Source organism: Aspergillus wentii (assembly GCF_001890725.1).
Source record: "Aspergillus wentii DTO 134E9 unplaced genomic scaffold ASPWEscaffold_4, whole genome shotgun sequence".
In the NCBI taxonomy this organism is placed as follows: domain Eukaryota; kingdom Fungi; phylum Ascomycota; class Eurotiomycetes; order Eurotiales; family Aspergillaceae; genus Aspergillus; species Aspergillus wentii.
Genome location: NW_024467835.1, coordinates 2,531,585 through 2,558,826, shown reverse-complemented (window position 1 = coordinate 2,558,826; position 27,242 = coordinate 2,531,585). Strand labels below are relative to the sequence as shown.

The 27,242-nt window shown below is 48.7% G+C and overlaps 8 protein-coding genes across 8 annotated transcripts; 3 read left to right on the top strand and 5 right to left on the bottom strand.

The window, feature by feature from the left end:
* Positions 1 to 140: 140 nt before the first annotated feature.
* On the bottom strand, positions 141 to 2,923 carry ASPWEDRAFT_40827 (uncharacterized protein). The gene has a single exon (XM_040835407.1). It carries the CDS (start codon positions 2,598 to 2,600, stop codon positions 243 to 245), a length of 2,358 nt encoding a protein of 785 aa, XP_040689287.1. The 5' UTR covers positions 2,601 to 2,923; the 3' UTR covers positions 141 to 242.
* Positions 2,924 to 3,338: 415 nt separating this feature from the next.
* On the top strand, positions 3,339 to 5,315 carry ASPWEDRAFT_516548 (F-box protein). Its single transcript, XM_040837628.1, has 2 exons — positions 3,339 to 4,912; positions 4,968 to 5,315. Exons 1-2 carry the CDS (start codon positions 3,622 to 3,624, stop codon positions 5,087 to 5,089), a joined length of 1,413 nt encoding a protein of 470 aa, XP_040689286.1. The 5' UTR covers positions 3,339 to 3,621; the 3' UTR covers positions 5,090 to 5,315.
* A 490-nt stretch (positions 5,316 to 5,805) lies between these two features.
* ASPWEDRAFT_51611 (DUF1748 domain-containing protein) lies at positions 5,806 to 6,313 on the bottom strand (the record flags this gene model as incomplete). Its single annotated transcript, XM_040837624.1, has 4 exons — positions 5,806 to 5,947; positions 6,088 to 6,130; positions 6,203 to 6,242; positions 6,308 to 6,313. 4 exons carry the CDS (start codon positions 6,311 to 6,313, stop codon positions 5,806 to 5,808), a joined length of 231 nt encoding a protein of 76 aa, XP_040689285.1.
* A 1,124-nt stretch (positions 6,314 to 7,437) lies between these two features.
* On the top strand, positions 7,438 to 9,479 carry ASPWEDRAFT_28225 (pyruvate kinase CDC19; the record flags this gene model as incomplete). Its single annotated transcript, XM_040833111.1, has 7 exons — positions 7,438 to 7,561; positions 7,661 to 7,705; positions 7,774 to 7,820; positions 7,874 to 7,954; positions 8,014 to 8,135; positions 8,265 to 9,180; positions 9,234 to 9,479. The coding sequence occupies 7 exons, from the start codon at positions 7,438 to 7,440 to the stop codon at positions 9,477 to 9,479; spliced, it is 1,581 nt and encodes a 526-aa protein (XP_040689284.1).
* A 1,618-nt stretch (positions 9,480 to 11,097) lies between these two features.
* On the bottom strand, positions 11,098 to 18,645 carry ASPWEDRAFT_172405 (1-phosphatidylinositol-3-phosphate 5-kinase FAB1; the record flags this gene model as incomplete). The annotated part of the gene is made up of 1 exon (XM_040830932.1): positions 11,098 to 18,645. One exon carries the CDS (start codon positions 18,643 to 18,645, stop codon positions 11,098 to 11,100), a length of 7,548 nt encoding a protein of 2,515 aa, XP_040689283.1.
* Positions 18,646 to 19,396: 751 nt separating this feature from the next.
* ASPWEDRAFT_28223 (uncharacterized protein) lies at positions 19,397 to 23,235 on the top strand (the record flags this gene model as incomplete). The annotated part of the gene is made up of 2 exons (XM_040833110.1): positions 19,397 to 19,549; positions 19,600 to 23,235. The coding sequence occupies 2 exons, from the start codon at positions 19,397 to 19,399 to the stop codon at positions 23,233 to 23,235; spliced, it is 3,789 nt and encodes a 1,262-aa protein (XP_040689282.1).
* A 467-nt stretch (positions 23,236 to 23,702) lies between these two features.
* ASPWEDRAFT_40815 (SUR7/PalI family protein) lies at positions 23,703 to 25,073 on the bottom strand. The gene is made up of 3 exons (XM_040835406.1): positions 24,955 to 25,073; positions 24,456 to 24,905; positions 23,703 to 24,405 (listed from the first exon to the last, which is right to left on the bottom strand). The coding sequence occupies exons 1-3, from the start codon at positions 25,015 to 25,017 to the stop codon at positions 23,986 to 23,988; spliced, it is 933 nt and encodes a 310-aa protein (XP_040689281.1). The 5' UTR covers positions 25,018 to 25,073; the 3' UTR covers positions 23,703 to 23,985.
* Positions 25,074 to 25,855: 782 nt separating this feature from the next.
* On the bottom strand, positions 25,856 to 27,205 carry ASPWEDRAFT_68921 (glycoside hydrolase family 5 protein; the record flags this gene model as incomplete). The annotated part of the gene is made up of 5 exons (XM_040838995.1): positions 25,856 to 26,542; positions 26,591 to 26,688; positions 26,735 to 26,964; positions 27,009 to 27,067; positions 27,112 to 27,205. The coding sequence occupies 5 exons, from the start codon at positions 27,203 to 27,205 to the stop codon at positions 26,016 to 26,018; spliced, it is 1,008 nt and encodes a 335-aa protein (XP_040689280.1). The 3' UTR covers positions 25,856 to 26,015.
* Between the last annotated feature and the right edge of the window lie 37 nt (positions 27,206 to 27,242).

Genomic DNA, 27,242 nt, shown 5'->3' with positions numbered 1-27,242 from the left:
CATATAGAACCGCTTGAAGGATCTTCAAAGACTATTTAGGTGATCATTTTATTTTCAAAACTAACTATTGAATAGCAATATATTGTACAACATCAGATATAATAGACAGGAAAATATCAGCAATATCAGCAGAAAGACTATCCCTAAGCAAGATCCAGCCCGAGCCACCCAAGAAATGAAAAGCCAGTACCAGCCAGATATAATACAAAATAGAAATAGACACGATAGCATCCAACAAGAAATCAAAGATTGACGGGATCTGATGGCAACAGAATGTCTGAAGTGGTGGTCTGGTTGCCCTCATCATCTTCCAGAGGCCCGTCGCTTGTGAGAATTCCAATCCCACTGTCTAATCGTTTTCGTTGCTTTCCCCTGCCAACCCCGACATCTACAAATCTCGTCATGCTGACCGGGGTGATGGGCTCGCTTCCCAGATTCCCGTTATCTGATTGAGGATCGCCTGATTTCATCTCCCAATTTGCTGTGCGAACCTTGGCCTTTCGACGCTCAGCGTTGACGGTTTCCTTCATGAAGGCAAAAGAACGCATTTGTTCCTCAGACCATCTGTCTAGGAGATTGTCTCTCGCCTCGATTTCGAGTTGCAGCTGTTCCTCCAATCCAGCATTGCTGAGACGGAGCCTCTCCGCCTCCGACTTCGCATCCACAAGCGACGTGGTGAGCTCTGAGACTTGGACATTCATCGACCCAATCTCATGCTCGTAGTGTTGAAGCTGCTGCGCGGCATCCTGCTCCAAGCCTTCCACGACTCTCTGACGTTCTTTTTCGAGCGACTCCATTTGGGCAGTCAAGTCACCAGCGCGGATGCGATTCTGCTCGACCGTTTGCTCCAATTCACGAATGCGTGTTTCATGCTCCGTGACGCTTGTCTCAGCAAAGCGGCGTGCCTTTTCCTCATCAGCAACCTTGCCCTCCAGTTCCGAGACTTTCTGGCAGTATGTCTCTTTGCATGTGGTCTTGTCCTCTTCCAAACCAGTTACGAGGTTTTCTAAGCTCTTGACCTCCTCACGATACTTGAAGAGTGCTGCATTCAGCCTTTCAATTCCCACAGCCTGTTCCTTTCCTTCACGCTCCATGTCCTGCATGCGCATTCTAGTGTGTAGCATATCACCCGCAGATGATGTGATGCTATCCTCCAAATCGTGAATCTTTTTCGATGCAGCCTCGTACCGAGCTAGCAAGTTGTCGAACTGGTCCTTCAAGGCTTTTTCACGACCAAGCGAACTGTCATGGAGACCCCGTTCTTCATCCAAATTCTGAACGAGCAGATCCACTCGCTTCACCAATGCGCTGAGTGTGGCATTTCCGTCATTCAAACTCACGTCTGCGGTCTCTCCCGGAACTACACGCTCTAGCTCAAGGCGTGCTGAGCGGAAGCGAGTACGCATCTCAGACACAATATCGTCCACGTTGCTACCAGGAAAGCCCAAAGTGGACAGCTCCTGTCGAACCGAATCCAGCGCACTAGTAGCATCTGAAGCCCGGGCGAGAGCAGCAGTTAGGGTGGTAAAAACCTGTTCCAGAAAATCAGGCGGCGGCGACAGCTGACGGAGACTGTTGCTGATTGCGGCGCCTTCAAGAGCGGAGAAGGGGATGCGAGTGCGACAGGCGTCAAATAGATCCAACTTCTCCTTTCTTGCGGCTTCTAAATCGCGGGAAAGGGCATTTATCTCGGTATCGTGGATGATATCTGGCAGCTGCGCTTGGATAGAAGCATCGGTGGAGTTTCCGCAGCTCAAGACCGACAGATCGTCTGCTACTGGATGCTGGCCATCCTTTATGCCTCGAATATCTGGGGAGTCAGAGACGAGAAATGTGTCACCCTCAAAAGTGCTGTCATTAAGAATCATGGTGTCTCCGTCCCCGTTACTAGCAATGCTAGAATGGTCATCTGGGTTTCCATTCTTAGACGAAATTTGTTCTTTGAGTATATTGTTTTCGAACTCTAGCTGTTCGAAGCTAGCTGGTGGTGACAGTAATTCTTCGTCCCGGATGGTGCTGACTTCGCTACCGTCATTGTCTCTCTTTGCCGCTTCGAGCTCGTGCCTCAGTGCATCTCTCTCCTGCAGCAGAGACTGCAGCGACTTTTCATAGTGGGCCGCCTGCCGCTTCTCGCGTTGAATGTGATTAATCTCATCACTGAGGCCTGTTCGACAAATTCTTCGCTGGGCCCGTGGATCCAAAATCTGCCGCAATGGGGTGAACTGCACCACTCGGTCCGCTGAGCCCTCGATAAAGGGGAGCGAGGGCTCGCGCGAACGGCGAGATCGAGGCAGAGGGGTTGAACGTCTTCGCCGCGAACGACGAGTGGGAGTCTGAGTCACGGAATCTGCCTGTGCAGCATCTGATTCCTCAAACGATGTGCGGACCAAAGCAGGAGTCAGACCTGTAGTCGAGCAGTTGGGATCATTCTGCAATCGAGGCCCCGGATCCGAGAATCGGACCTTTTTCTTTGGAGGAGTGCGAGAAGTCTGATCGGATGATTGCTCCTTTCTTTTGCGCAAGGCTGGAGAAGGAGGCTGGGGACTGGAAGTGGATATAGAGCTGAGTCTCTTACTCCTTCGAGTTCCTCTCAACTCCATCGTGATAGTTTGGAGGTGCAATATGTAATGCACCTAATAATGATGAATGATCAACAATAATAAGATAGATCTGATGAGCATAGAACGGTGAAATAAGCATAAACAAAGTTGGTGGGCTAGAGGAGTAGCAAAACAAACAACGCGTACAAGTGGCAATATATTATTGTTATGACTCCTGACAGGCCGACAGCTTGGACTAGTCAAGAAGTCGAAAAACAAAGCGCAGATTATCCGAAAGATCCTTGCAGCAGAATCAATTTATCAATGACTCCTGGAGCCCAACGAAATGAGGATTGGATTCTTCGTGACTGATCACAGGCAGCAACACCTCCTTGATTGATGCCTCCATTCGACGCGTATTGCCAGATCGGGAAAAGTAAACAATGCCTATCAGGTGATCTGGCTGGAAGAAAGCATTTTATATTTTATACTTGTAAATATGAGATGTAAATGATATAAGGATATAAATATTATAATATGAGAATATACGAGTAGATTTATGGTCGAGTTACTCCCTACTGTTATTGTTCATTGTTCATGATATCATGGAGGGGCGATTATACAGGAGTATGAAAACCTCATATACAAGTCAATCATTCTTATTCAAATAGTCCATCTTATCTGACTTATAAACTCATATCTATCCCGTATAATTACCCCATTTGAACTGTTAGCTATTGTTCTACCGTGCATCAAGATTATCATAATATGGACTGTGTAACTGTTATCTTATCGTAAACCACCGATCGCACATCATTCCAAGCCCTCCACTTCAAGCAAGCATTTCTACACTCGACAAACTATTCATTATTATTCCTCTGCATCATCTCAAGACTCTAAAAGCCCAAGACGGTATCATTTCTGTCGTTATTCTCTCCAATGCTTTCGCCTGTCTGGCGGTGATGTCATGTCATCTGTTCTCTCCTCTTGTTGCCAACCCATCCCCTCATCTCTCCTCGTGTCCATCACATTCCCCACGTCTTAACCTGTGAGCAGGTTGTCTGCTGCCGTTATTGAAATAATGGATCTTGATTCAAACGGCAATGCCTTGCCATCCTTTCATCCTATCGAGGGGGGCTCATCACCACCATACCAGACCTCGAGCGATCCGCTGCATCACCAACCCCACCAGATCGATACGGCCCCTCGGACTTCCGAATCCTTCCTCGTGCAGCTTCCCCCAGAGTTGCTCCAAGCAATCCTTTCTTATTTCTCCGCATTTGATCTCGCCCGGGTGTCGGCTACATGTCGCATCCTCGCCGAGCACGGTTCCAACGATCTGCTGTGGGCCAGCCTGGTCAACGCACACCTACCCTTCAGAATCCACGACCCCGGTCCATTCAACTCTTTCCGTTCTCTCTATGCTGCTCACCACCCCTACTGGTTCATTCCGCGGAACAAGATCTGGTTTTCTGATACGGAACATACGGGCAATTTGATACTGGCACGGTACGATAACCGGAGAGGCGTCATCGAGGCTTATCGTGTCGTTGCCGAACGGCAATCCCATGAGTTTCAAATCTGGGATCAGAATCCTGATGTCATCATCAATACCTTCCATCCCAAGGCCAGCCTCTGGTTGGATGACCCGGTTCTGCTTTTGAAGAACCACAACTCGTCTGGGGCGCCGGATCGGTTGCGATATGTGTATGGGGAAACCCGCATGCCCATGGCGGCTCTAGAGTCACAGCATGTGTTCAATTCGTTCTCGTTCTGTTCCAACGAGACGCCATCGGACCTGGCCCTGACCGCAGAGCAACAGTGGCCGCCTCTGACGATTCCCAGTCGCCATCGAGTTTATCGTGATGTGGATGGCGGCAGGTCGGAATTGGATAGGCCTCCCCGGAGTCTCGCACAGATGTCCGAGTCGGCTTTTCGGATCAGGCGATGGGCGCAGATGGGCATGCCTATCTTCATGGCGGACGGTACAGAGGCGTTGTCTACGTATGCAACTCTCGATCCAGAATTATATACGCCAACAAAGGAGAAGCCTTACCAAGGCATATGGGTCGGAGATTATTCGGCCCATGGTTGTGAATTTATGCTTTTCATGCAACGTGACCCTGAACCAGGTTCAATCCAATCCCACGAGGCTGGCGAGTCTGAAAATGATGATGAAGAAGTTGTACCGCGGGGTAGTCTAGAGGCGATTAAGCTCACCGGGGATCCGAATGTGCCCCGTGGTCAGATATCCTTTGTCGCTCAGGATATTGGACCAGGTGGCCTTGTTCGTGTGGCGGATGAAGCCCTCTTTCAGGGAGCACGAATGGTGCGTAGTCAAGGCCATGTCGCAGGCCTTGGTTTCAGAGATGGTAAGTCTCCTTGTCAGGGTCAAGTCTGCGAAAAATGATCTGACCAATTCTGCAGACACCTTTATAGATTCTCAGCTCATACTCATATCAACTGACTGTGTGGCTCATTACTGGGAAGCCATGGGCCATATTTCATATTTACGCCGTGTTGACATTGACGCCCTCCTCCAGAGCTGATATTGACTGCACCTTTTTACTGGCGTCGACAATTTCGTTTTGCAAACTGTTCTGGTACTGGTCCCCATTAATCTTCGCATGTTTTGCATTGGACTATTCATTTTATGAAGAGAGATGACGTCGGAACTTAATGATTGAATGAATGGATGATATAGCTTATGGGTGGCGGTGGGGTGTTATCAGTCCCCTCGCTGAAGAGACGGAGTTGCATTTTCATATATTTGATGAACCCAAGCCCTGGTCTTGCCATGCAGGGCCGATCAAGAGACGTAGCGCATCCCAAGAATAGGTAAGATATACCAGAACCGACAGCAACTGGATCATTGCAATGCAATCAAATATACAACAACTAAAGGTGAGTGGTGATTGAGACTCGAACGCAACTACAGAACGCACCGGCATAGAATAAAATAATAATTGCAAAGCAGCAATCAAGGTATCCGTAACATAAATGTCCAAGCACGAGCCCAACAAAAAATTCAGACCACACAAAGCAGAACACAAAGATCAAAGAACAAGAAAACAAAATGAAGAGGCAAAGGTCATATCATCATCAACTGGCTGTAAAAAAAAAGTACAAGCCACATATACAGTGACCGAGACTGGAACCACAGTCCCCAATCCATTCTTTCCGAATTCTTTTTTCTTTCTTTACAAGACGTCGTTCTTCCCCCAAACCATCTATCTCAGAATGACTGAATGACTGATTGGTTGATTTACCGTCTCCGGTCGAAGAAGCTCGTAGATCCCAACACTGCAACCGACTGATCCATCACCCACTCGCCGACACCGAGGTATTGATCGATCCATTTCTTGAAGTCCTTGTTATCGGTGATTTTGTCGGAGTCGAGGCTGGGGCTGTGAAGTACCCCACGCGATCCTCCGGGTGGAGGCGCAGGGCGAAAAGATTAGTATATCTATTGATATAGCGAGGTAGAGCCATATGTATATATATATGGAAAATGGTGGGGTTGGATATAAAGGGAAGGCGTAGTTACGTGAGACCAGTGGACCGTTTAACGCCCGCCAAAAAGGCAGAGACTAGAAAGAACAAACTATTAGAAAAGCTGATGCGACATAAAAGCAAGTTAAGCGGTAGAAAAAAGGACATACCGAGAACGGCATCAAAAGCGTAGTGAGTGATTCGGCCAAACTACTCATCATCATCAGTCAGATCCCGAGCTATGCGACCCCCGAAAAAACAACGACGCATCATACCATCATGAAGGGCAAGGACAAGAACGGGAAAAAAAGCATAAAAAAACCCGTTTAGGAAGCTTGACTTGAGCCAAACAGAGGGAATTTCAGGAATTCGATGCTGTGAGGTAATCGCCAACGATCGTATGTATGGGTAGCTGAAGCCCGTATGGGATGGTAGAAGAAGTCTCCGGCGGGAATCGGGGAAGGTATCTCACGTGATGAGCTGACCTGTGAGCCTTTCACATGACAAACAAACACAGTAAGGCTGAGCTGTGTGGCTGGAGAGTCACGCGGGGTGGCTGGGGGTGGCTGGAACACACCTAACTACAGGCAGACTAGCGCATTCCGGACATGTCAACGTCCGGTTGGGATCAACATTCCACCGGTGTTCTTTTTTTCTTTTTTCTCTGCCTGGTTATCCCAGCCAATCAGCGGCTCGGCTGACCAGCATAAAATCCATGCTGTAATACTTATTGCCAAAGCGGCCGGCCGTCGGCCAAGAGCGTTGGGGTGCTTGGGGGACTCTGGGCGGTGATAAACCCTTTTGGGACTGAATCGGCTGCACTGTCATTTTGGGATCGTGATGGATCATGTCCTCTCCTCATATTTGTAATGGGATTCTCATCGCCAGCTGTCACTATCGTCATTTGACCTGACGCTACTTGAGATGTATGCATATATGCCTGGATATGATACCGCTTATCAGTAGTGGCGGTCCAGGCACAGGTTTTTCTTCTACTTTTTTTTTCCTCTTGAAACTCAGTGCCTTTTGGCACTCAACATTGGATGAAGAATTAAGATGCATGCCCCAGCAGGAAAATAGGAAATAAATTAATAAAAGCTACTACTATTAATTGAAGATCAGCTGGTCTATTTGAAACCATGTAACTCAACTACTGTAGTTTTCTTTTTTTTTGACCTCCCACGGGGTCACCGGAGATAGTCCCAAGAATCCCGCCGGCCAACAGTATTTTCCCTCCCGCGCACGACAAAAGCCCCTCCTCTCTCACTCACCGGGTCGCCAACTCTCCTCTGTTATTATTCTCCTCATCGACCACCCACCTTTTCTTTCTTCATCCTCTCCTCTCAATCCATTATCTCCCTTCTTCTTCATTTTACAATCAGTACAGTAAGAAAAGTCAGACAAAATGGCCGCCAGCACTTCTCTCGACCACCTTAGCAACCGTATGAAGCTGGAGTGGCACTCCAAGCTCAACACGGAGATGGTTCCTGCGAAGAACTATCGTCGCACCTCCATCATTGGCACCATTGGTATGTCTCTTCTGATAGTCTTACTGGCTCTCGAGTTCATTGTTGCTTTCGATACTCGATACATGCCATAGCAGTACTGACTTACATTTCCCCCTCCAGGCCCCAAGACAAACTCGTCCGAGAAGATTAACGCACTCCGCAGAGGTATGAAGATGGATCCGTGCCTAATAGACTGGTTCTTCATGAATTGTCGTGCTAATGGGACTTGATAGCTGGTCTCAACGTTGTTCGTATGAACTTCTCCCACGGCTCGTACGAGGTCAGTTTTCCCAATCCGGACATTGCGCAGGACACGGCTCTGATATCTTCCAGTACCACCAATCCGTTATCGACCATGCCCGTGAGGCCGAGAAGGCCCAGACCGGCCGTCCCCTCGCCATTGCTCTTGACACTGTAAGTTTGACCCCTCCACAGTTGCTTCGCTTCAAAGGCGCGACCTGACTCCGTTGTAGAAAGGACCTGAGATCCGTACCGGAAACACCACCGGCGACCAGGATATCCCTATCAAGCAGGGTCACGTCCTCAACATCACAACCGACGAGCAGTACGCCACTGCCAGCGATGACAAGAACATGTAAGTGGCCCAGTACCTCGAGTTTTAACTCTTGCCCAGTTGTAGAAACGAGTGCCTGTTGCCTGTAGATGCGCGGGTGACGCTGTTTCAAGCACGATATCGATCAACTAACAATGTTTCTTGCTGCAGGTACCTCGACTACAAGAACATCACCAAGGTGATCGCTCCCGGCAAACTCATCTATGTCGATGACGGTATTCTGTCGTTTGAGGTGATCGAGGTTGTTGATGAGCAGACCCTCAAGGTCAAGTGCTTGAACAATGGCAACATTTCCTCCAGAAAGGGTGTCAACCTGCCTGGCACTGACGTCGACCTTCCTGCTCTTTCCGAGAAGGATATCAGCGACCTCAAGTTCGGTGTTAAGAACAAGGTCGACATGGTCTTCGCTTCTTTCATCCGTCGCGGTAGCGATATCCGTCACATCCGTGAGGTCCTCGGCGAGGAGGGCAAGGAGATCCAGATCATTGCCAAGATCGAGAACCAGCAGGGTGTCAACAACTTCGACGAGATCCTCCAGGAGACCGACGGTGTCATGGTTGCCCGTGGTGACCTTGGTATCGAGATCCCCGCCCCCAAGGTCTTCATCGCCCAGAAGATGATGATCGCCAAGTGTAACATCAAGGGCAAGCCCGTCATCTGTGCTACCCAGATGCTCGAGTCCATGACATACAACCCTCGCCCCACTCGTGCCGAGGTTTCTGATGTCGCCAACGCCGTCCTCGATGGAGCTGACTGTGTCATGTTGTCGGGAGAGACCGCCAAGGGTAACTACCCCTGTGAGGCCGTCCAGATGATGCACGACACTTGTCTGCTCGCTGAGGTTTCCTTCCCTCACTTCAACGTTTTCGATGAGCTGCGCAACCTTGCTCCTCGTCCCACCGACCCCGTCGAGTCTATCGCCATGGCTGCCGTCAGCGCCAGTCTCGAGCTCAACGCCGGTGCCATTGTTGTCTTGACCACCAGTGGGTTCACCGCCCGTCTGCTCTCCAAGTACCGCCCCGTGTGCCCCATCCTCATGGTTACCCGTAACCCCTCTGCCTCCAGAGTAAGTTCGATCCGCTGCCCATTGGCTGTGCAATGCTGACAAGAGAACCACAGTACTCCCACCTGTACCGTGGCGTCTGGCCCTTCCTGTTCCCCGAGAACAAGCCCGACTTCAACGTCAAGATCTGGCAGGAGGACGTTGACCGTCGCCTCAAGTGGGCCATCAACCACGGTCTCAAGCTCGGAATCATCAACAAGGGCGACAACATTGTCTGCGTCCAGGGATGGCGCGGTGGCCAGGGCCACACCAACACCGTCCGTGTGGTCCCTGCCGAGGAGAACCTTGGCCTCGTTGAGTAAATTGACCCAAGTGTCGGAAACGTGCCAAGTTTGGTGGGCGCAGTAACGACCATTATCCTTGGATATTCAAGTTAAGGGCGTGTCTAAGACGATGTAGAAAGGCTCCCGTCGAGGCACGGACGTACCAAATCCGGTGCTCGCACTCCCTTGCTATCCCTCAATCGCGGCAGCTCGTCAGTCCGGTGTGGCTTTCGGGGCAGTGTCGAAAGGATAGCGACGTGGAGTTGGTGGGATGACTTTTTTATGATTCGGATGGTGTTGCTTGCATGATGGGATGCTTTGGAGTTATGATCTGTTTCCTTTTAAACGATAATCAGCCATCTGTCAGTGAGGTTTCCTTGGAACCTCAAAAAGCTAGAATAATTGCTTTTGTACATGAAGAGAACGAATCCAATACCGTCTCATATTCAACTGGGCGTTGGTAGTATGTTGTTAGTATTGTGTTAGTCAACTAAGTAGAGTGAGCTGGGATGTCAATATAGCCGGCTCCATAGAATAGCCGGCGAGACATGACACCAAAGCAAGAGTTTGTCATTTCAAATCCTTCCCAACAAATAGACAACAGTTTCTTAAAGAAGAGTTGAAAAAAAATATCAAAAGAGAAAAAGAAAAAGACGAACGAAGGAGCGAAAAAGATAAGAAAACCCCTCAATGCGGGGGAAATAGGAAAGTGCCCATCACTGATCACGTAAATCGCCAAAGGCGCAGACCGAGGCAAACGCATGTGGCTCTCCATGCATTCTTCTGCATCAACACTCGATCAGGTGTTAAACGAAAGGGAAAAAAGGGAAAAAAGAAAAAGAGAAATCTAGAAAATTAAGTATGTTTTATCGATAATTCATAGCGGGGTCTTTTTTCTTCTAATTTTTAATTTCTTTTTTCTTTTTTCCCTCTGGTAAAAGGAAACTCCCGATGCAAAAGCAGACACTTTGCCGTCCGACGGGTTGAGCGTCCCGAAATCAGCCGATATCCCGGTCCTGCATCTCCGGTGGACCGGACCGGAAGGGGGTTTGTGTGTGTGTTTGTGTACGGCCGTATGTGCGTATTTTGATTTCGGTGAGGTTATAGAGAGTGATGAGGTGAAGTTTTTGAGCTGATCTAGTTTTCTATTGGGTGTCATCATAGTACGATATGGAGTAAATGGCGAAGATAGTATCTGAATAACTTCATGGCCGCAGTAGCCTAGTCGGGTACTATTCGGCCCTTCCGGACAATGTCCATCCGAGTCAGTTGGAGACCTGTACGTCATTGGCTGTGGAAAAATATCCACGAGTTGCAGTTTAATCAGACAATGAAGAATCTTGCAGCAGGTTGAAGCTTCACAATGTTACAAGAAAAGGCTATGCTGCAGGGTAGTACACAATGCCAGCAAACATAAAAAAACCGCCAGTTAAGAAAAGGAATGAAGAGTAAAAAAGACAGTGTCAAGGATATCAGAAATGATCGAGGGTATGTACAGAATCTGTTGTACAATGTTATAAAATATAAACGCCTTTTGTAATAACTGTAGGTCTGTAAGCTGTAGGTATGTATGGTGTCTGTAAGTATGTAGTGTCATGAGCTCATGAAATTATCATTCGTATCATCAGCAGCAGTATTTTTTTTTTTTTTTTTTTCATTAACCAGACTCAGCGTGCCCATCGGCACTTTCAGCATCAACGGTGTTGGCTCCGTGAGCCAGGTGGTTTTCAACTTGGCGGTATCGAGGCACATGGGACTGTTGCCAGCAGCTCGGGGCCTGCAGAACGTATCGGGCCATTGCCTCTCTAAATCGACCCTTGTACTCTTTGGGACTGGTAACTGTTGGTCGATTCTTGCCGCCACCTGCAAATCCCCGGTCCTTGATCCATGACTCCAGCTTCTTATCCCAGGTGTACGTGCGGATGCAGTCGATGACACCTACTACCAGCTCAGACCGGCTTTCATCAATCGCAATCATGAGCGAGTAGTCCATGACATTCTGTCTACCCAAAAAGAGTGTGTCGTTCCATACGCTCTGGCTGAGCAGCTTCTTCGAGTGCTCCCTGGCGAACAGCGGTGTCTCGTAGATGAAATCCACCATGTTTTCATCCAAAAGCACCTCGTTGCGCTCCCCGGTGCTCTGTACTTTGCGGTTTCTCATGGATCCTTTCAGGTCGAAGATACGCGTCGGAACACGGTCATAGAATAGGTTTTCCATCAACAACAAGAACCAGTTGTACTCTACCCCTGTGGCGGGGTTCTTGATGATAACCTGGTAGAAGCCGAACATTTTTGCGATTGCAGATGGTAGCTCATGGAAAAGAGCCTCGGACATGATTTGGAAATAAGCCGGCGCAAACTTGAGGAATGCCTGGGTTTCAATGGTTGAAAGGGATTTCAGAATGAACCGATTGTCAAGCGTCTTCAAGAACAAGGAATTGGTCTTGCCTCCCTTGGAATCCCATTTCGCGCAGCGGGATAGGGACTCCACGATCCGGTCAGAAACACCGCATTTCTTCCGTAGAGCATCAAACTGCTCGGCGTAAAACACTTTGCAAAGCATTTTGGCCTGCCCTTCCTGGAACTGGTACTTGAGATGGGTGCCTGTGGCTCTCAGAAGGGCATGTTCAACACGGGTTTCATTCCGAGCTTCCAGATCCTTTACAGGTGCCGAATTTTGTTCATCAAGCTCTTCATAGCGCCTCTGGATGCTTGCCAATTTCTCCTTATAGTCGCCCGAGTCTAAGGCAAAAGCTATCAAAGAGCTTGGTTCATCTTCACGAACAATAATGTCGCAGTCCGCAAAGACATGGTCTGACATGGCGAGTGGGTAGTCAAGAGGTGCCCATCCACTAGCAGAGCGCTCCGACCAGAAATTCGTCAGCATCTTTAATAGTGTATTCTGTTCGTGTTTTGGCAAAGAATCATCATCTGGCGACAACTTGGGTACGTCGTCCTGCAAGTCTGGGTTTTGAAGACCGTCTGACGAAATCCGATCTTCGTCGCTGTGGCCATCCTCTGCCTCACCTTCAGATGCGTTCTGATTGTCGGCTTGAGCTTGGTCATCTGCTCCGGTTGGTTCAGCGACTGGCTGCTCTGGAGCTGGCTCTTTCCTCGGTTCTTCCTCCGATTCTCTCTTCGGAAGCTCTTCGCTCCCCCTCCTTGATTCACTCAATGGAATCCGTGAGGCCGACGACAGAAACTCTTCACTCTCACCTGAAGGTTCTCGTTCCTCAACCGCCTCCCTGACATTCTTGTAGACCTCTACAATGGGCTTTGAAGATGCCAGTGGATATGCACGAGAGTGAGTACCCTTGGCAGCCCGCTGGCGTCGTTCACGCTGACGTTCCTTTTCAAACTCCCGGCTTAATTGTTCGAAATGCTTCGCCAGGTTAGACACGCGTGAATTGAGCTTTTTACCAGGAACTGAGCGAGGAATCAAAGAGCCTCCCCTTCCACCTTTGAGCGCAGCACTCAAATTAAAGCGATCCGAGAGTTTTTCCGTGATCTTCAATTTTGAATCGAAAGGAGGGTTGGCGACACCGCCAGAACCGTTATTGTTTCCGGCTCCAATCTTCAGTCCTGCCAGAGGGGTTCCACTATTACTCCGTTCCTTCTTGAGATGAGCGGGCTGAGATTGGGCACGGAACAAAGGCGGAGACCTGGTCTTTCCATTGCGCCGGAAAGCAGCTTCAGCGAGCCGTGGAATAGATGAACGAGGTTGGGGTGGTGTGGTCGGTTGAGGGCTTTCAGGACCCTCAGCCATTCCCTGGGGCTGACTCTGTTCAGGACTTCCTGCTTTGTCATCGGGAGGAGACTCTGCCGATTTCTTGACGGGATCGACAGGTGTGGGAACAGGCCCCGACGAGTTCGTAGCTTCCGTAAGAGGAATCACTTCCGGGGGCTGGTGCTCAGGTTGACCGGAAGGTACTGCTAAATCAAGGTGTCGGACTTCCTTTTGTGCTACGGCCTCGGCCTGTGGAGAAGAAGATAATTTGCCTTCTTCGGGGCTGATGGATAAAGCCGATGAATCAACCTCTTCTGCTTTAGGTGGTTCAATTTCCTCGACTTGATCCCTGTTCTTTTTGCCAGAGTGCTCTTCAACAACAGAAACAAGAACATCCTGCGCCTTTTCTGGAGAGAGAGTCATACGACGCATTGGCCGCACCTGTTCTTTCTCCTGCGTTGTCTCGCTTTCAGGCTCACTTGGAGCCGCCTGGGAATCTTCAGTTGGTGTAAGAGATGCACTCGAGATATCTCTATCCAAGAAAATTTTCTTCAACTGCAGTGTTGCTAGACGCCTGATGTCCTTTTCGGAAGGAAAAAAGTTCTTCTCGAACTCTGCGAATGCAGTGTCCCACTCGACCACCTTTTCCTGAACGGAACGCAGCACCTCGTTCAATGGGATAACCTCCCAATATCGAGAGTTTGTATACTTGTCTTGCAATTGCTTGATCAAAGCGGCATGGTCCTCATTGGCCTTTTTGTTCAAGAATTCAATCTCTTTTCTGCAATCCTCTGACAGTTCCGGAACAACGCTTTCAATGTTTATTCCTTTCAAGCGTGCTTTAACAGAGGACATGAATTTGCTCAAGCGCTGTTCTGTTCTCAGATAAACGCCATTTCGAAGTTTGAGGTCGTTGTCGACCTTCCAAGTTACTCGTGTTCTTGGGACAATGATTTCGAGCAGATTAATGGCGTCATAATGGATTCGTAAGGCGACGTCCTTGAAGCCAAAGTAGCGAAGATGGTCACGTTGTAGGTCGTGAGGGCAAACTCCAGCCCGGGCATGCATGTTTTTACCCCAAAATGCAAGTTCCAAATATTTACCAAATGAATATCTCCAGGTACTGTCAGACATGGGAATGACTTGCGTTTCGTTACCACATATTTTGCAGCAGCTCCACATCAAAATGGTATCCTGCAGACCTCGAACCTTGGAAGGGTATGGCTGGATGAAGACGCTGATTTGGGCTTCTCCATGGACATATTGACGGTGATGTTCGAACATCCTTTTTTCACAGCCATTTGCGGTGCAGATAGCATTGTTATTATGACAAAGGTCTTCCACATACTGTCCAACGGTACAATCCGGCTCAAATTCATCGTCCCCATGTTCGTTGTAGTACTCCAAAGCAAAGAGGTCTGGACCTGAGCATGGTATCGAGGTCGTAGTGCAAACAAGACTGAAAAGGACGGCGATATTTTGATGCTCATACGGGTCGAAAAGGTTGGCATTTCCAGATACATAAGCTTCCCATTGGCGTTTCTGGGTCTGGTAGTGATGAAGTGCTCTATCATACTCAGCATCATGAGCCGCACGCAAAACCTCTTTGACCTTGGGCGGAGCACCCTGGGGTGATTCGTGAACCATTTCAGGGGTGATAAGCACAAATTTCTGAGGTTTGGATTTCTCATCTACCTGTTGATCAGAACCAAGGTCTTGGTCCCGTAGTCTTTTCAAATATGCCAACCTGCGTTCCATTTCTCTCGCGCGCATGAGTAGATGGGGAGGCTCGAATTTAACAGAAGGAGAAGCAGATAATATTTTGGTTTCATGGTCTTGAACCATATCTTCATAGTATGTCGGCATGGGAACATCATCAGGTACTTCGGTAACTTCACCAGTGGCAGTAATCTTCTTATCAATGGATGAAGCATCGTCTTTCTTCCCCATCGAGTCTTGCAGTAAGTTTGACATTGTGGAGCCGGTCATGTCGCTTATTATTGAGGAGGTGTTTGATTGTGCCAGATCATTAGCACCCTTTTTGGCACTCTCGTCAGGCGAAGTTGGTATTTGAGCAAATTCATCTCGCATCAAGCAGGTTTCCAGTTTAAGGTTGTAAACAACATAAACCATAAACTCGGTGATACTTTTGATCTTCCCTAGAACATGATTATCACCGCCACGTAGAACGATTGTACATCCAAGCCCCTTGGGGCAACCGGAAATGTACATGTACGTCTTTTTACGGCCGTTGCAAACATAAGTTTTGACATCAAAGCTGCCACACTCGCTGCTCATGGGAGTAGTCACAAGTTTGTCCATGGAGGTTATGATCCTTGTTTGAGTGCATCGCGAAACAGCTTCAAGCACCGAAGATTTTACGTTGTAAGCTGTCGCAATGTTGGCCTTGTCGAGCAGTTCCAAGGCCAATCCGGAAACATTCTTCTCAACTAGAAGCAGACTGGGCCGAAGGGCAGCTATTCGACTCACAAGATTCTCAAGGAACTCTTGTTCTTGTCGAATGACAGGTTCCAGGCTCATGAAGTGTTGTTGATGGCGTGCGTATTCGAGAGGAAATGCGATAATCAATATGTTTGGGCGTGAAATACTCCTTGGCATGCTTCGAAGAGCGAGGTTCTTTGTGAAAACCAAACCTGAGACGTAGGATGTATCTCCTGGCCGACCACCTACAATCTTTTTGAGTTTGATGTAATGGCGAATATCCATATCATCGCCACGTTGGACATCGGGGTCAACTTCATCCGCAACTTTCAAGAGAATCGGCAGAAGCGCAGTTTCCCAGCTTTGAACATGAGGGATAGATTCATCCTTCAGTAATTGCCGCAAAAGCTTACGGACATGTTGCAAGCTAGTCCTGTTCAACTCAACTGGCGGAGCACCGGCGCCTCTCATGGACGAACTTCTTGTCATCTTAAACCCTGGTGAAGCCGCGCTTATAGGAAAAGAGGCCCCAGGATTTGGAGACTCATGTATATTAAAAATCCCCTCCTTTGATGTTCGTGGAGAATGGCGCTGGTGTACGCTACTGGCGACACTCAAGTTACGTCGGCGAGGACGAGGCAGATTCACTGCCCTTGAGCTAGTGATGCTACCTTCATCCCCTTCTCGACCAAGACTGAAATTTCCAGTATTCCGGTCACCAAACGCTGATCGACCCTTTTTCATGGCAGCAAGGAACCCACCAAATGTTGTTCTCTCGTTGTCACCTCCACTTTTGGACAACGACCCTTCTGAAGCAACAGATAGCAAGTTTGGCTGCTCATCGCCGCTGGATGCATCATCAGAGAGATACTGTGCTAAATCTGGGTCGATAATGTTGTCTTTGTGAAACGCAGGGAGTCGAGATTCAGGGCCCATGTCTTCCGCATGGCGTCGTTGGAAGGGGGCCCGCTCATCATGGAAAGGCTTGAAATTGCGAATATATTGTTGACGTGAATGGTGACGTTTATGGCCCATTGAATGAGGTCTTCCACTGAGTGATGATTTAAGTGACCTTGAGGATGTAGGTCTCGCTAACGGTCGGTCTGGGCTGATCTCCAGGACTGCCGAGCGGCGGTTATGACCTTCACCAGCACGTCTTGTAGCTGGAATTGCCATTGTTGGTGTTTTCATGACATGATCGATTGACTGAGAGATTACTGAAGAAGTGTCGTCATCGTCGGCGGGCATACGAGAATTGTTGCTCAAGCCCAATTCGGAAACACGGGGATTGGGTACCATCGGGCTTTGTTCACTATCAGAGAATTCCGACGAATCATCATCATGTGCATTTATCATAGCCTCACAGGGCTTGCAGACGCGTATATTGCTGGGTTGTCCAAACCGATCTCCGGGGATCAGGAGGGTGCACTTGGAATCAAATATCTGGCCGCAAGTCCGACAGTGATGTTTTCGCCGAAACGTAGAGAAGGTTTCTCCGCAATGAAAGCAATCTTTTGCATTTTCATCACGCATCCAGAAGTCCCTACTGAGCAGTTTACTTGTGAGATGTGATACAACATTTTCGCCTCCACCAGCCTGTGGGCGTCTGTTCCGCACATCGTTGTAAGAGACGCGATCGACTGTATTCAGTGGAGTCACAGCAGACGAATTCGTTGATGTTTCAGGTTTAAGGCCTCGAGATGTCGCATTATCAGAGGCACGACTCGTGCCAGAAGGCGTCGGATACTCCCTGGGCCTATTCTTGGCCTGGATCTTGGATGATTCACTACCTCTTCTATCTCCATCGCCAATGTTTGCAGGGGTTGTAAGAGGAGATACTGTTTGTCCTTCGTGGAATGAATTCGCCCCACTGTTCGGCAATGGCGAAATGCTGTTTGTGGCCGAAAATGGAACGACGGGTCCATCTGGGTTGAACGAGGCCGCAGAGTTGGATCTAATTTTATCTTTAGGTGATTGCGTGCCATCTGGTGCCCCATCTACTGAATGTCTGGGCTTCCACAGCGGGCCAGATAAAGGCATTTCCAATTCGTGGTGCATCTGCCAGTCTACTGATCCTGTCCTTGTCGAGCTCTCGGGTAGCTGGCCACCTGTTGCTGAAGACCTGCTGGCATCCGATGGCGCAGGAGCTTCATTGTATGGATTGTTATACGCCTTTGCTGATAGACCGGGAGAATGTGTTAACGGTTGGCTCAATACCGAGGAGTTCTGACTCAATGGTGTAGGAAGAGGAGCCTCTTCTTTATCCACGCCTGTAGACTCGATATTCTGGAAGCTATGAGTGGAAAGATTGATAGAGTTGTTGCTTGAATGGTATGATGGCTCCTTGGTGGCATTCACATTAAGTTCAGTAACTGCAGGATCCACGGCTGTGGAGCTGGTTGTGCCCTTAGGCAAGGGTGCAATAGGGGATTTTAGGGCTGGCGAGGGTGAGGCGGAAGCCTTAGAGGATACGCTTGCAGTTTTGGAGGAGATCTTGGATCCCTTTCCAACACCAAGCTGATTCGAGCCATCGCCGCTAGATTGAAAATAGCTAAGTGTTGGCGAATGTAATCTAGACCCTTGGGATGAGTTTGGGTGTGAGTGCTGCGAATCTGCGGCGGCGCCTGTTGGTTCAGAACCTGATTTAGACACAGCCTGATCCGATGTAGAGTTCTTAACCGCAGAGCTCTCAGCAGCAGCCTTATCAGATGACTTCCCCACGCCGCTCACAATATCCCTCACTCCACCGACCGAAGTTCGAAATCGACTATATAGCCCACTAAGACCACCCTGAAGCTCGCCTGATAAACTCTTCTCGTCCGTTGCAGATGTCGGCGCGGGTGGGTTGGTGAACTCGTTGAATACGGTAAGGGAGTCTGAATTATAGGCCGCTGTATGGATTTGGTCAAGAGCTGCATTCAGGTTTTCTTGTTCTGCCTGGGTTGAGATGGAGCTTCGTGAGCCTCGACGTCCGAGAGGGAGGAAAATGGACGACGCAGACGGACTCGAAGTCCCTTGGGACTTTTGAGAAGCCATCCGATTTTATGATGGAAGCAGGTGTAAACCTAAGGAAAGAAATTCTCAAGAGGCTCTCGGGGCAGATCACCCCAGCCTAACACATGTGAACGGTGGCAATCATTCGTGCTGCTGCGCAGCTGCGGAGAAGCTCGTTGCAGGCAGAAGGGAACGGTGGGGAATGGTCGGAATCCGCGCAAGGAGCATCCGTAAAGTGGCCGAGTGAGCATCCTAAAAAACTGGACAGGGAGGATCAAATCATATCTGGAGAGAATTCAGCATCGACCGCGTCATGGACTGCGATGTGCAGGATTGGAGGTTTTCTATCTCTCACCTGCTGTTACTCTTCCTGGGCAGATGCATGTGCCGCTGCCCAATGACGTGTCCGTGGCGCAGTTTTAATGTGGCTGGTGGCTGGTGGGATGTCACGTTTTTATGGCAGAATGACTCGGCGGTGAGGCGCGTTGCTGATCGCGTTCCGCTCACTTTTTGGAGAGAGATGAGGAGACGAAAGCGTCGTTTCTTTGTTTGCGAGCAAGGTGACACGTCCTCGCTTCTCCTTGTTTTAACTCTCATTTCCTCTCTTTTTGCGATTGGGAATTTGTGCTGGATTTGAAGGATCTCAGCCAGAATGACTGACAATGCGTGATAAGATAGCTGTTTTGCCTTGCACCGCTGTGATTTGATAGACCACTCCATGATTCTATTCTATGCAATACTACGATGCTGTACACACTTGTGCTTTTCTATGGCTGGTTGATAAATTAGCAAAATGAGCTCTTCGGATGACTGGATTTCCGCTCTGATTGAACGCTGCCTTACGCTCTACCTGAATGAGACCGAAGACTCCGAGCTGCAGGTGGAAGATGATGGGAGTAACCTTCGCTTTACAGATTGCGGCATGGGGCTGGCTGTGGTCGACGGAGTAAGTGACTTTAAACTGACATAGAATCACTCTGCTCACAGCTTTACTAGTTGAATTTAGGAGATCGAGCCCCAGTTACCGATTTAACCGACCGGCGAGCCCAAATCCAAGCGATCCTTACGAGAAAGTCAATAGATGAATACGATGGCCGGGATTTGAGCCAGTGGTCCCCTAAAGGCTACATCATGCAGCTGGTGGATTTCGAGGTTGTCTTCGAATACTCCACCTCCGACCCCCAGATTCATTTCTATGTCAAGCGTTTCAATATTGATTGGGAACGTGGAAAGCTCAAAGGCTATGGGAAAGGCAAAAAAATAACGAACATCGGGAATACATATAAACTTATGCGAGAAGTATTCAAGAAAACCAGAGAATCTCAGGAATTGCAAGGTACAGCTAGCCTAGAAGGTGGGTATCAGTCTGATGGTTCTATAAAATCCCAAAATGAGGGGAAACCCCGTCTACAACCATCTCAATTGAGCCTTCCTGACAGTGGAGTGTCTCAAGAAGTGTTTGCTTCTCAAGCACCACGTACCCATAACCACACTACGCCGCATTACATTCCTACCGATCATAATGATACTTCGAGATTTTCAGGACATCTTCTGGGGCTCCTCGGGTCCAAATCTATAGCGCCATCTAATGACGTTACAACAAATAATGCGCATCAAAAGGACGCCGCCACAGCTCCTGTGGTAGCCGACACGGTCGAAATAGAACCCATGCCTCACAATAGTCAGCATGTTTCTAGAAAAAACGATGGCGAAGCATCTGGGTCTGTCCCTGTACCAAGTCTACCTCCTCAGCCTATTCCTAGCATTGAATCACCGGGTTTAAGGGTCGATCCTAGTCCAGATGTACCCATGAATACGGATACTAGACTAGCTGGGTCAGAGAATGGTCAAAGGCTATCAATAACACAAGTCGAAAAGCCAAATCACAAAAGCATAGAAAATGGAGGAATGGACCCGCCAGCCTTGCCTTCTCCCAAACCCAGAGACGCGGTTGTCTATTCTGACCCCTGGGCTGGTCTGACAAAGATCCGAAAAGGCGACATCAAGATACCCAGGAATCAGGTTGAACTACTAGAAGATAAACGTCAATGGGTCCCCCCTGCAACAGGAGAAAGTATGCCTCAGGGGCATGTGCCGCCTACACTATTAAAGGAATGGAATACGATTGCGTTGCAGAAGCGCCGCTTTGCCGAGAGGAATGTACAGGAAAGTCCGAGGCCAGAGTATCAGGAGCGCCATAAAACATCACCCAATTTTTCCAGCTCTGCACCCCAAGCAGATTTATCCTTGGGTGAGGAGGATGGGGAGGGTGAGGATGAGAGCAAGAGCGGGGAGGATGAATATCCATGGTCTCGAAGTCCCTCGGAACATCTCTCTCGGCCTCGTCATGATCTACCAGCAGACAGCAGTCCCGTCAGACCGAGAGCCAACAGGCTAGACTCACTTACCACAAAACATGACAAGATCCAAGAACCCCAAGTTCCAGATGACACCAATGCGCAGGTAGCTGGGGACGATACCAGGGATTTGCGTTCAGCATCTAAAGCATCCAACCATCTTGAAGAATTTACTGGAGATTCTGCTCATCAGGACCCTAAGCAGGAAAATGGGCAAAGCCGTGAGCAGATCTTGGAGCAGAATCACGGTCAACCCCACGAGCAGAGCCCTAAGAAGAGCTTTGAGAAGAGCCCTGAGCAGAACGAGCCGAGTCATGAAGTGAAAAAGAATATTGCTTCTCAGCCGGACACTAGGGCTCGCACCCAAGAACCTGTGGAAGAATCCGGCGATGAGAGTGATGAAAGCGATGAAAACATGGACACATCTGTTCCTTGTCCTCTTGGGGCTAGCTCGCAACAAGCAAGCCAGCCCGAGGCAGAGATTACTAGCTCAGATCCGTCGCTTCCAATATTAAACGCACATGAGCGCGTCCAAGTGGTAGAAACACCTGCTGCCGAGCTCAATCGCCTACGCCCCGAGAGATTGAACAAAGAAGTCACAGGTCTTGGGCATAGTTTTCAGCCGCAATCTTCTTCTGAGGCTGCCAAATCGTCATCACAATCACGCATTTTCAATACATATGCTAGCCATGGTAGCGACCCCAAGGGCGGGCTTTCTCAAGAAATATCGAATCATTCTCTGGAAAATGAGGATCAAGAATCCGTTGCAGTTGATATAATGGGAACGCAAATGAGTGGTGGCAATTGGACAATGGAAAACACCTCGCCTAACTCACATTTTGCTTTCGTCCTGGACTCGTCCGAGCCCAAGGACCGGGAGTCGAGTGTACCCATAGGAGCTACTGCGCCCCATACTGAAGGGGTTTCTGATCCGTTCTCCTCATGCCGTGACTTGCTTTCTACCCAGTCAGATGCGGAAGGAAATCTTATCGGCTCACCCCAAAACACACCAAGTAGGTATAGCACGAATGAGCCTCTCATGTCTAATTTGAAACGCGGTGCATCTGAGGTGGACAATGAAGCCCCGTCCCCGTCAAAGCGACTAAGAAAGACCAAAGACCCAGTGTCCAATATCATATCTCGTCGACAGAGCTACATTAGCAGCGCTGCCAAATATGCAAAAGCGCAAAGGGTGTATGAAAAGTTTCAAAGTGACTATAGCGACTATACAGGAGACTTTGATCACTTTACTAAATTGTGCTTTGATTTGCAATGCCTTAGAAGTAAGGGGGGGTTACAACGGTCTTTCCTATGGGACGATTTCATCATTATGCACAAGGAGGATTATCCACGCTACCTGAAGCAGTGCCATGCTACGAATTCCAAATCTGTGGCATATGAGCAATATTTCACATCCCGCGTCTCCAAACCATCTCACAAGAAGAGAAGTCTGACTATCAGTGGGATTGATGTATCTGCAGCGCAGTATCGTTCCACGAGTATGCTGAGAACCGCCAGTCCATCAGTGGGACATGAAGAGAAAAACCTTTCGTTTACCACCAGTCTCGTGAATCAGCTTTCCAACTTTCATGCGCATTCTCTTGGACCTGCAACTCAGAGTGACCATCCAGACACTCCTGATCGTACACCAGTGCCTATCTCATCGCCACTTCGCCGTGAATTAGACCAACACACACCAAGTCCTGCACAACAGCCTGAGATTAATGGTCCAGAGATCCAGGCCACTCCTGAACCACATCCCGAAGACACAGACGAGGAACTCGAGACGAACAACAAGGATGAAGAAGAACAAGAAGAACCAGAAATCCAGGCCACACCCGAGCCACCAGGTTCCGAAGAAACCACCCACAAGGACATCAACCCCGACCTGATCGAAACACAAACACAAACACAACCCAACAACGAAGACGAAGACGAACAAATGGAAGACGCCCACTCCACCGCCAGCATCGAGCTAGGAGACGACAACGAACACCCCCCAACCGCACCCCCAGCACCCCTCCCAGGCGTCGAATCCGAACCCCCCAGCGAACCAGAAAGCGACAACGAGAACTGGTTCGACTCCCTCCGCCATCTCCGTCCCACAGGCCCACTCTGGTGCGACGACCCCAACACACCCTTCAAGTCGTGGGCCAGGGCAACCTTCAACGTCCTTTCCGAGCGCAATCGTCGTGGGTGGGCATTCCCTTTTGACAACAAGGGTGTAATACAACGGCCGTACGGGGACGGTGATAAATCAACACAGCACCAATAACATGAGAACCAAACCAAACATGCAGCGAGACTGCAATGCTCTACCTATCCTCTTCTCTTCTCTTTATTATTATTCTCGGTTGCTATATTACAACACATACTCCGCGCATAGATAGACCTTGCTTTCACCATTTGATTTCTATTTCCCAATGGGCCATGACATATGGATGTATGATATCCCAGTGCATGGTTTTTAAGCAGATCATGCAGGGGGGGGAGTGGAGACTTGATACCAAAAGCTAGCTGTATTTGCTTCTAGTGCTGTATAAAATATAAAAATGACCTAATTTATCCATGCTGTTTCTTGATCATATGCGTTATTGCATCATCTGGCGTTACTTGGGAATAGAAATCCCTCACCGCATGACCATTCCATTAAGATAATTCCAAGTTATACGGAGGTACATACAGCTACGAAAATAGATGAAAATAAGATTTGAATAGATAAAATCTTGGTTTGAAAAAGGAGGGTATCTGTAGATATCTATATAATCCAGTAAAAGGCACGTCAAATCGACCACCCGATTATATCAAAACACAAAAAAAAAATAAAAAAATAAAGCCCATACAATGTACAAACAGTTTTGCTTTCTCGCAGCTTGCATTATGTTCATTAAATAGGAATCTTTCCCAGTGTGTGGATGAAGATTCCCTAAAATCGTGATAAAAAGTCATGCGCTGACCTCAAAAACGCCGAGAATGCCAGTTAGGAAAGGATTTTCTAGCAGGCATGGTGATTGGTGATTTTGTTTTAGACGTGACGGAAAGGCTCGTAGGCGTTTGTCCTGTTGCTTTGGACAGGGACGGTCTGGCCAGCGTGGCCCGCGTAAGAGGTGTCGCCGTGGTTGTAGGGGCCGTAAGGGGCCTGAGTACCATTGGCACCGAGAGGCTCGTAGGTGTAGGGGGCCTTCTCGGCGGTGACACCACCCTTGTGACGGTTGTCGCTGCGGTTGTTGTAGGGGGAGCGACCGGAGCAGCAGCAGGTGCTGATAGTCCAGAACAGGGACGCGCCCAGGGCGAAAGCAACGGCGAGCCAAGTAGCGACGTAAATGTTTTTGCCCATGGAACCGTGGATGTTGTATTGCTTCAGAGCGCTGTTAAAGGTTCCGGTAAGGGTTGCGAAAAGCGCGGTGGAAGTGACCGATGCAGCAGCGGTAAAGAAGAAAGCAACCTGGTGATTGTTAGAGTCGATCTAGAAGAATCTTGCAAAGGTAAACTTACGGCAGAGACCAAAGAGGTCACGCAGCTACCCCAGCGACTGCAGATAGCAAAGATACCGACGACCAGTTCGAGGATGGTAGCAACAAAGGCGATGATGTAGGCGATGAACATCCACTTGGAGACACCCTTGTAGACCTTGAGGGCCTTGTCCAATCCATCGGGAAGCTCACTCTCCAATCCAGTGCCGTTCAAGTTCCAGACGGAGATCGGGTCGAAGTAGAACTCAGCCTTGGCCTGAGAGCAGTGGGTGGTGTCGAAGCTGTTGCTGCTGGTGATGTTTCCATCGCAGTATCCCCAGAGACCGATGGTGTAAAAGTCCTTGATGTTGAGTTCTTTCTGGGCCTGGTCGAGGGCGGTGTCGAAGTCGCTCTCCGAGACGGATTGGCCAGTGGCCGACTTGATTTTATCCGTAATTGAAGTAGAATTGGTTGTGATATCCGACGTGTTTGCCTGGTATAATTAGTGATTGATGAGGACACTTTGGGAGCAGAGGACATACTCGGAAAAAGTAGAGGTTATTGAGAGTGCTGGAATCCTTGTTGGTACAGCCCAAGCCCACCATAATAATGCATATCAAAGATGCAAAGGTGAGGACATATGGGGTGAAGATGCACAGAACACGGCCTGCTTTACCCATGATGGCTGGTTTGATAAGTGAAGTGAGGGTGAAGCTAGGGATGAAAGATGGATAGGATGAAGATGAGACGATGAAGAGCGAGAAATGCAGACGTGGTGAAGGTTTTATTTATCGTGTCTTCCTTCTGATCGGCGCTGGATCAGTCAGCAGTTGTCCTGCCACTCTGGGGAGGCGCAGGGTGTGGGGCAAACAACAAACCAATCACAAAACGACCCGGCACGGCTTGTTTCTATTAATGGCCGGCAGAACGGCACTAGTCCGAAACAGGCCACGAGGCAGCCTTATAGAAGTTGCAGTTTTGCACCAGGCCACGTCAGAGTGGCTTACGTATTGATCAGAATCTTTATGTGGATCTATCAAGCTAGTAGTTTTGTCTTGTAGAACTTTATGTATGCAGTTTAGCCAGGTGCTGTCGAGTAGTCTATCTGATGCGGTTGGACCAAGGGATCCCGATCAAGTGGAGCCCGGCATACGTAGTAGATTTAGGCTTCTGTATTCTGTGATTGGCTGCGGAGAATATCAGGTATGAAGGATCAGGCCAGGGTCAGCTTACAATACAGTCATATTCTATAATACATAATATATTTGAATATATAAACATATATTATAAATATGCAGTATGAGAATACTCTTATTAAATATTCAAGATGAAGAAATACCCAAACAGGCAAACTGAGAATTAGTTTGATTGATTTTCTTAGCGTCATGTCAGTCGGAATGCTTACGTCGCTCCTTGGCATTCATCAACACACTAACTGTGGCTGTGATGTTAGATTTCTCTACTCTATTCTATTTCTCTCTAGTGTTATTCTTGAGATGGAATTTATAGAATTCACTACTAGCCCTACTGAAAACTCGGGAGTGGACCGAACCCACTGTTCACCAAAATATCTCAGTCGATCAGATGCCCTATATTTATTCAATCACAAATACTCCTCCAGAACATCCATCATCCCCGTATACGCCACTCCCCCCGTAGGCTCCAGGTTAAACATATACTCCCCCCACCAAGGCCCAGCAGCCCACCAAACAGCCCCCTTCCACACCTCCGTATTCTCCCCCAAATGGCTCAACATGCCCTGTAAAGCACTCCTGCAGACTTCATTCACGCCCCCCGCAAACTCCCCCAGAATCCCCACTTTGCCATTCTCCTTCAGCCACTGCGTTGCGCTGCTGACTCGTTCCGCCCCAATAGTCTCCGACACGCATGTTTCTGACGTTCCTGACCCGTCCGAGTCCAGATACTGGTGCATCTCATACACGATCTTATCGTGTGGGTCGGTGAGGTCCTTCATGCTGTCGTTGATCTCGGTCCAGCTCCACGCGCCACTCCATGAGTTGCCTTCGACGAAGATGTACTGCGTGGTGGCTCCAGCGGCGCGGATGCCATTGATGGCGGCTTGGTTGAGGTTGACGACGAGGGTTTGGTCCATGTCGTGGTATTCATTGTCTTTATTATTAGCATATACCTTAACCAGATTACATGACGGAGTCTCACTCGTATCAAAAATAACGTGATCATTACTCGCAAATAATCCAGCGACATTCTTCCAGAACGTCTGAAAGTCCTCAGTGCTGGTAATCACAGCCCCATTGCTATACAATTAGCCATCCTCATCCTCATCAACAGAAAGAAACTCACAATCGCCCGTAATTATGCGGATCCACAATCGCATACACCCCCTTCTCTGTAATCGCCTCAACAACAGTCGTCAAATTCCGCAAATAATCCTCATCAAACCCTCCTGTCATCCCACTCGGAGCCAATCGTTCCATCCTAAACTGGACTCGGAAGATGTTCATCCCTTTATCAATCAGGGTGTTGATAGTTGAGGGGTCGGGAAAGATGTAATCGGTTCCCTGGTTCATCAGCTGTGTTTTATGGATATATGGGTATGTATTCAGATGAGACATACCCATTGGCCTGGGAGGTTGTTTTCACCGAATTCGGCGCCGGATTCGTTGGTTCCAAGCCCTGATTTGTCAATATGGGTATTTATATAGAGATGAAGAACTGACATTGAAAGACTGAGGATCGTTTTGTTTCCTTGAGAGGAGCTGCTGCTGTTGAAACAGCCAGAGTGGCATAGAGGAGGATGTTGTTCAGCTTCATATTGAAAGATGTGATGATGAGGAGGAATTGATAGATT

Bases quoted from the DNA above. Each gene is read 5' to 3' on its own strand.
- ASPWEDRAFT_40827 (XM_040835407.1), bottom strand. From the start codon at position 2,600: ATGGAGTTGAGAGGAACTCGAAGGAGTAAGAGACTCAGCTCTATATCC.
- ASPWEDRAFT_516548 (XM_040837628.1), top strand. From the start codon at position 3,622: ATGGATCTTGATTCAAACGGCAATGCCTTGCCATCCTTTCATCCTATC. The intron at 4,913-4,967 runs GTAAGTCTCCTT...CCAATTCTGCAG, and splicing joins AGGCCTTGGTTTCAGAGATG to ACACCTTTATAGATTCTCAG.
- ASPWEDRAFT_40815 (XM_040835406.1), bottom strand. From the start codon at position 25,017: ATGGTGGGCTTGGGCTGTACCAACAAGGATTCCAGCACTCTCAATAAC. The intron at 24,906-24,954 runs GTATGTCCTCTG...TAATTATACCAG, and splicing joins ATAACCTCTACTTTTTCCGA to GCAAACACGTCGGATATCAC. The intron at 24,406-24,455 runs GTAAGTTTACCT...AACAATCACCAG, and splicing joins TGACCTCTTTGGTCTCTGCC to GTTGCTTTCTTCTTTACCGC.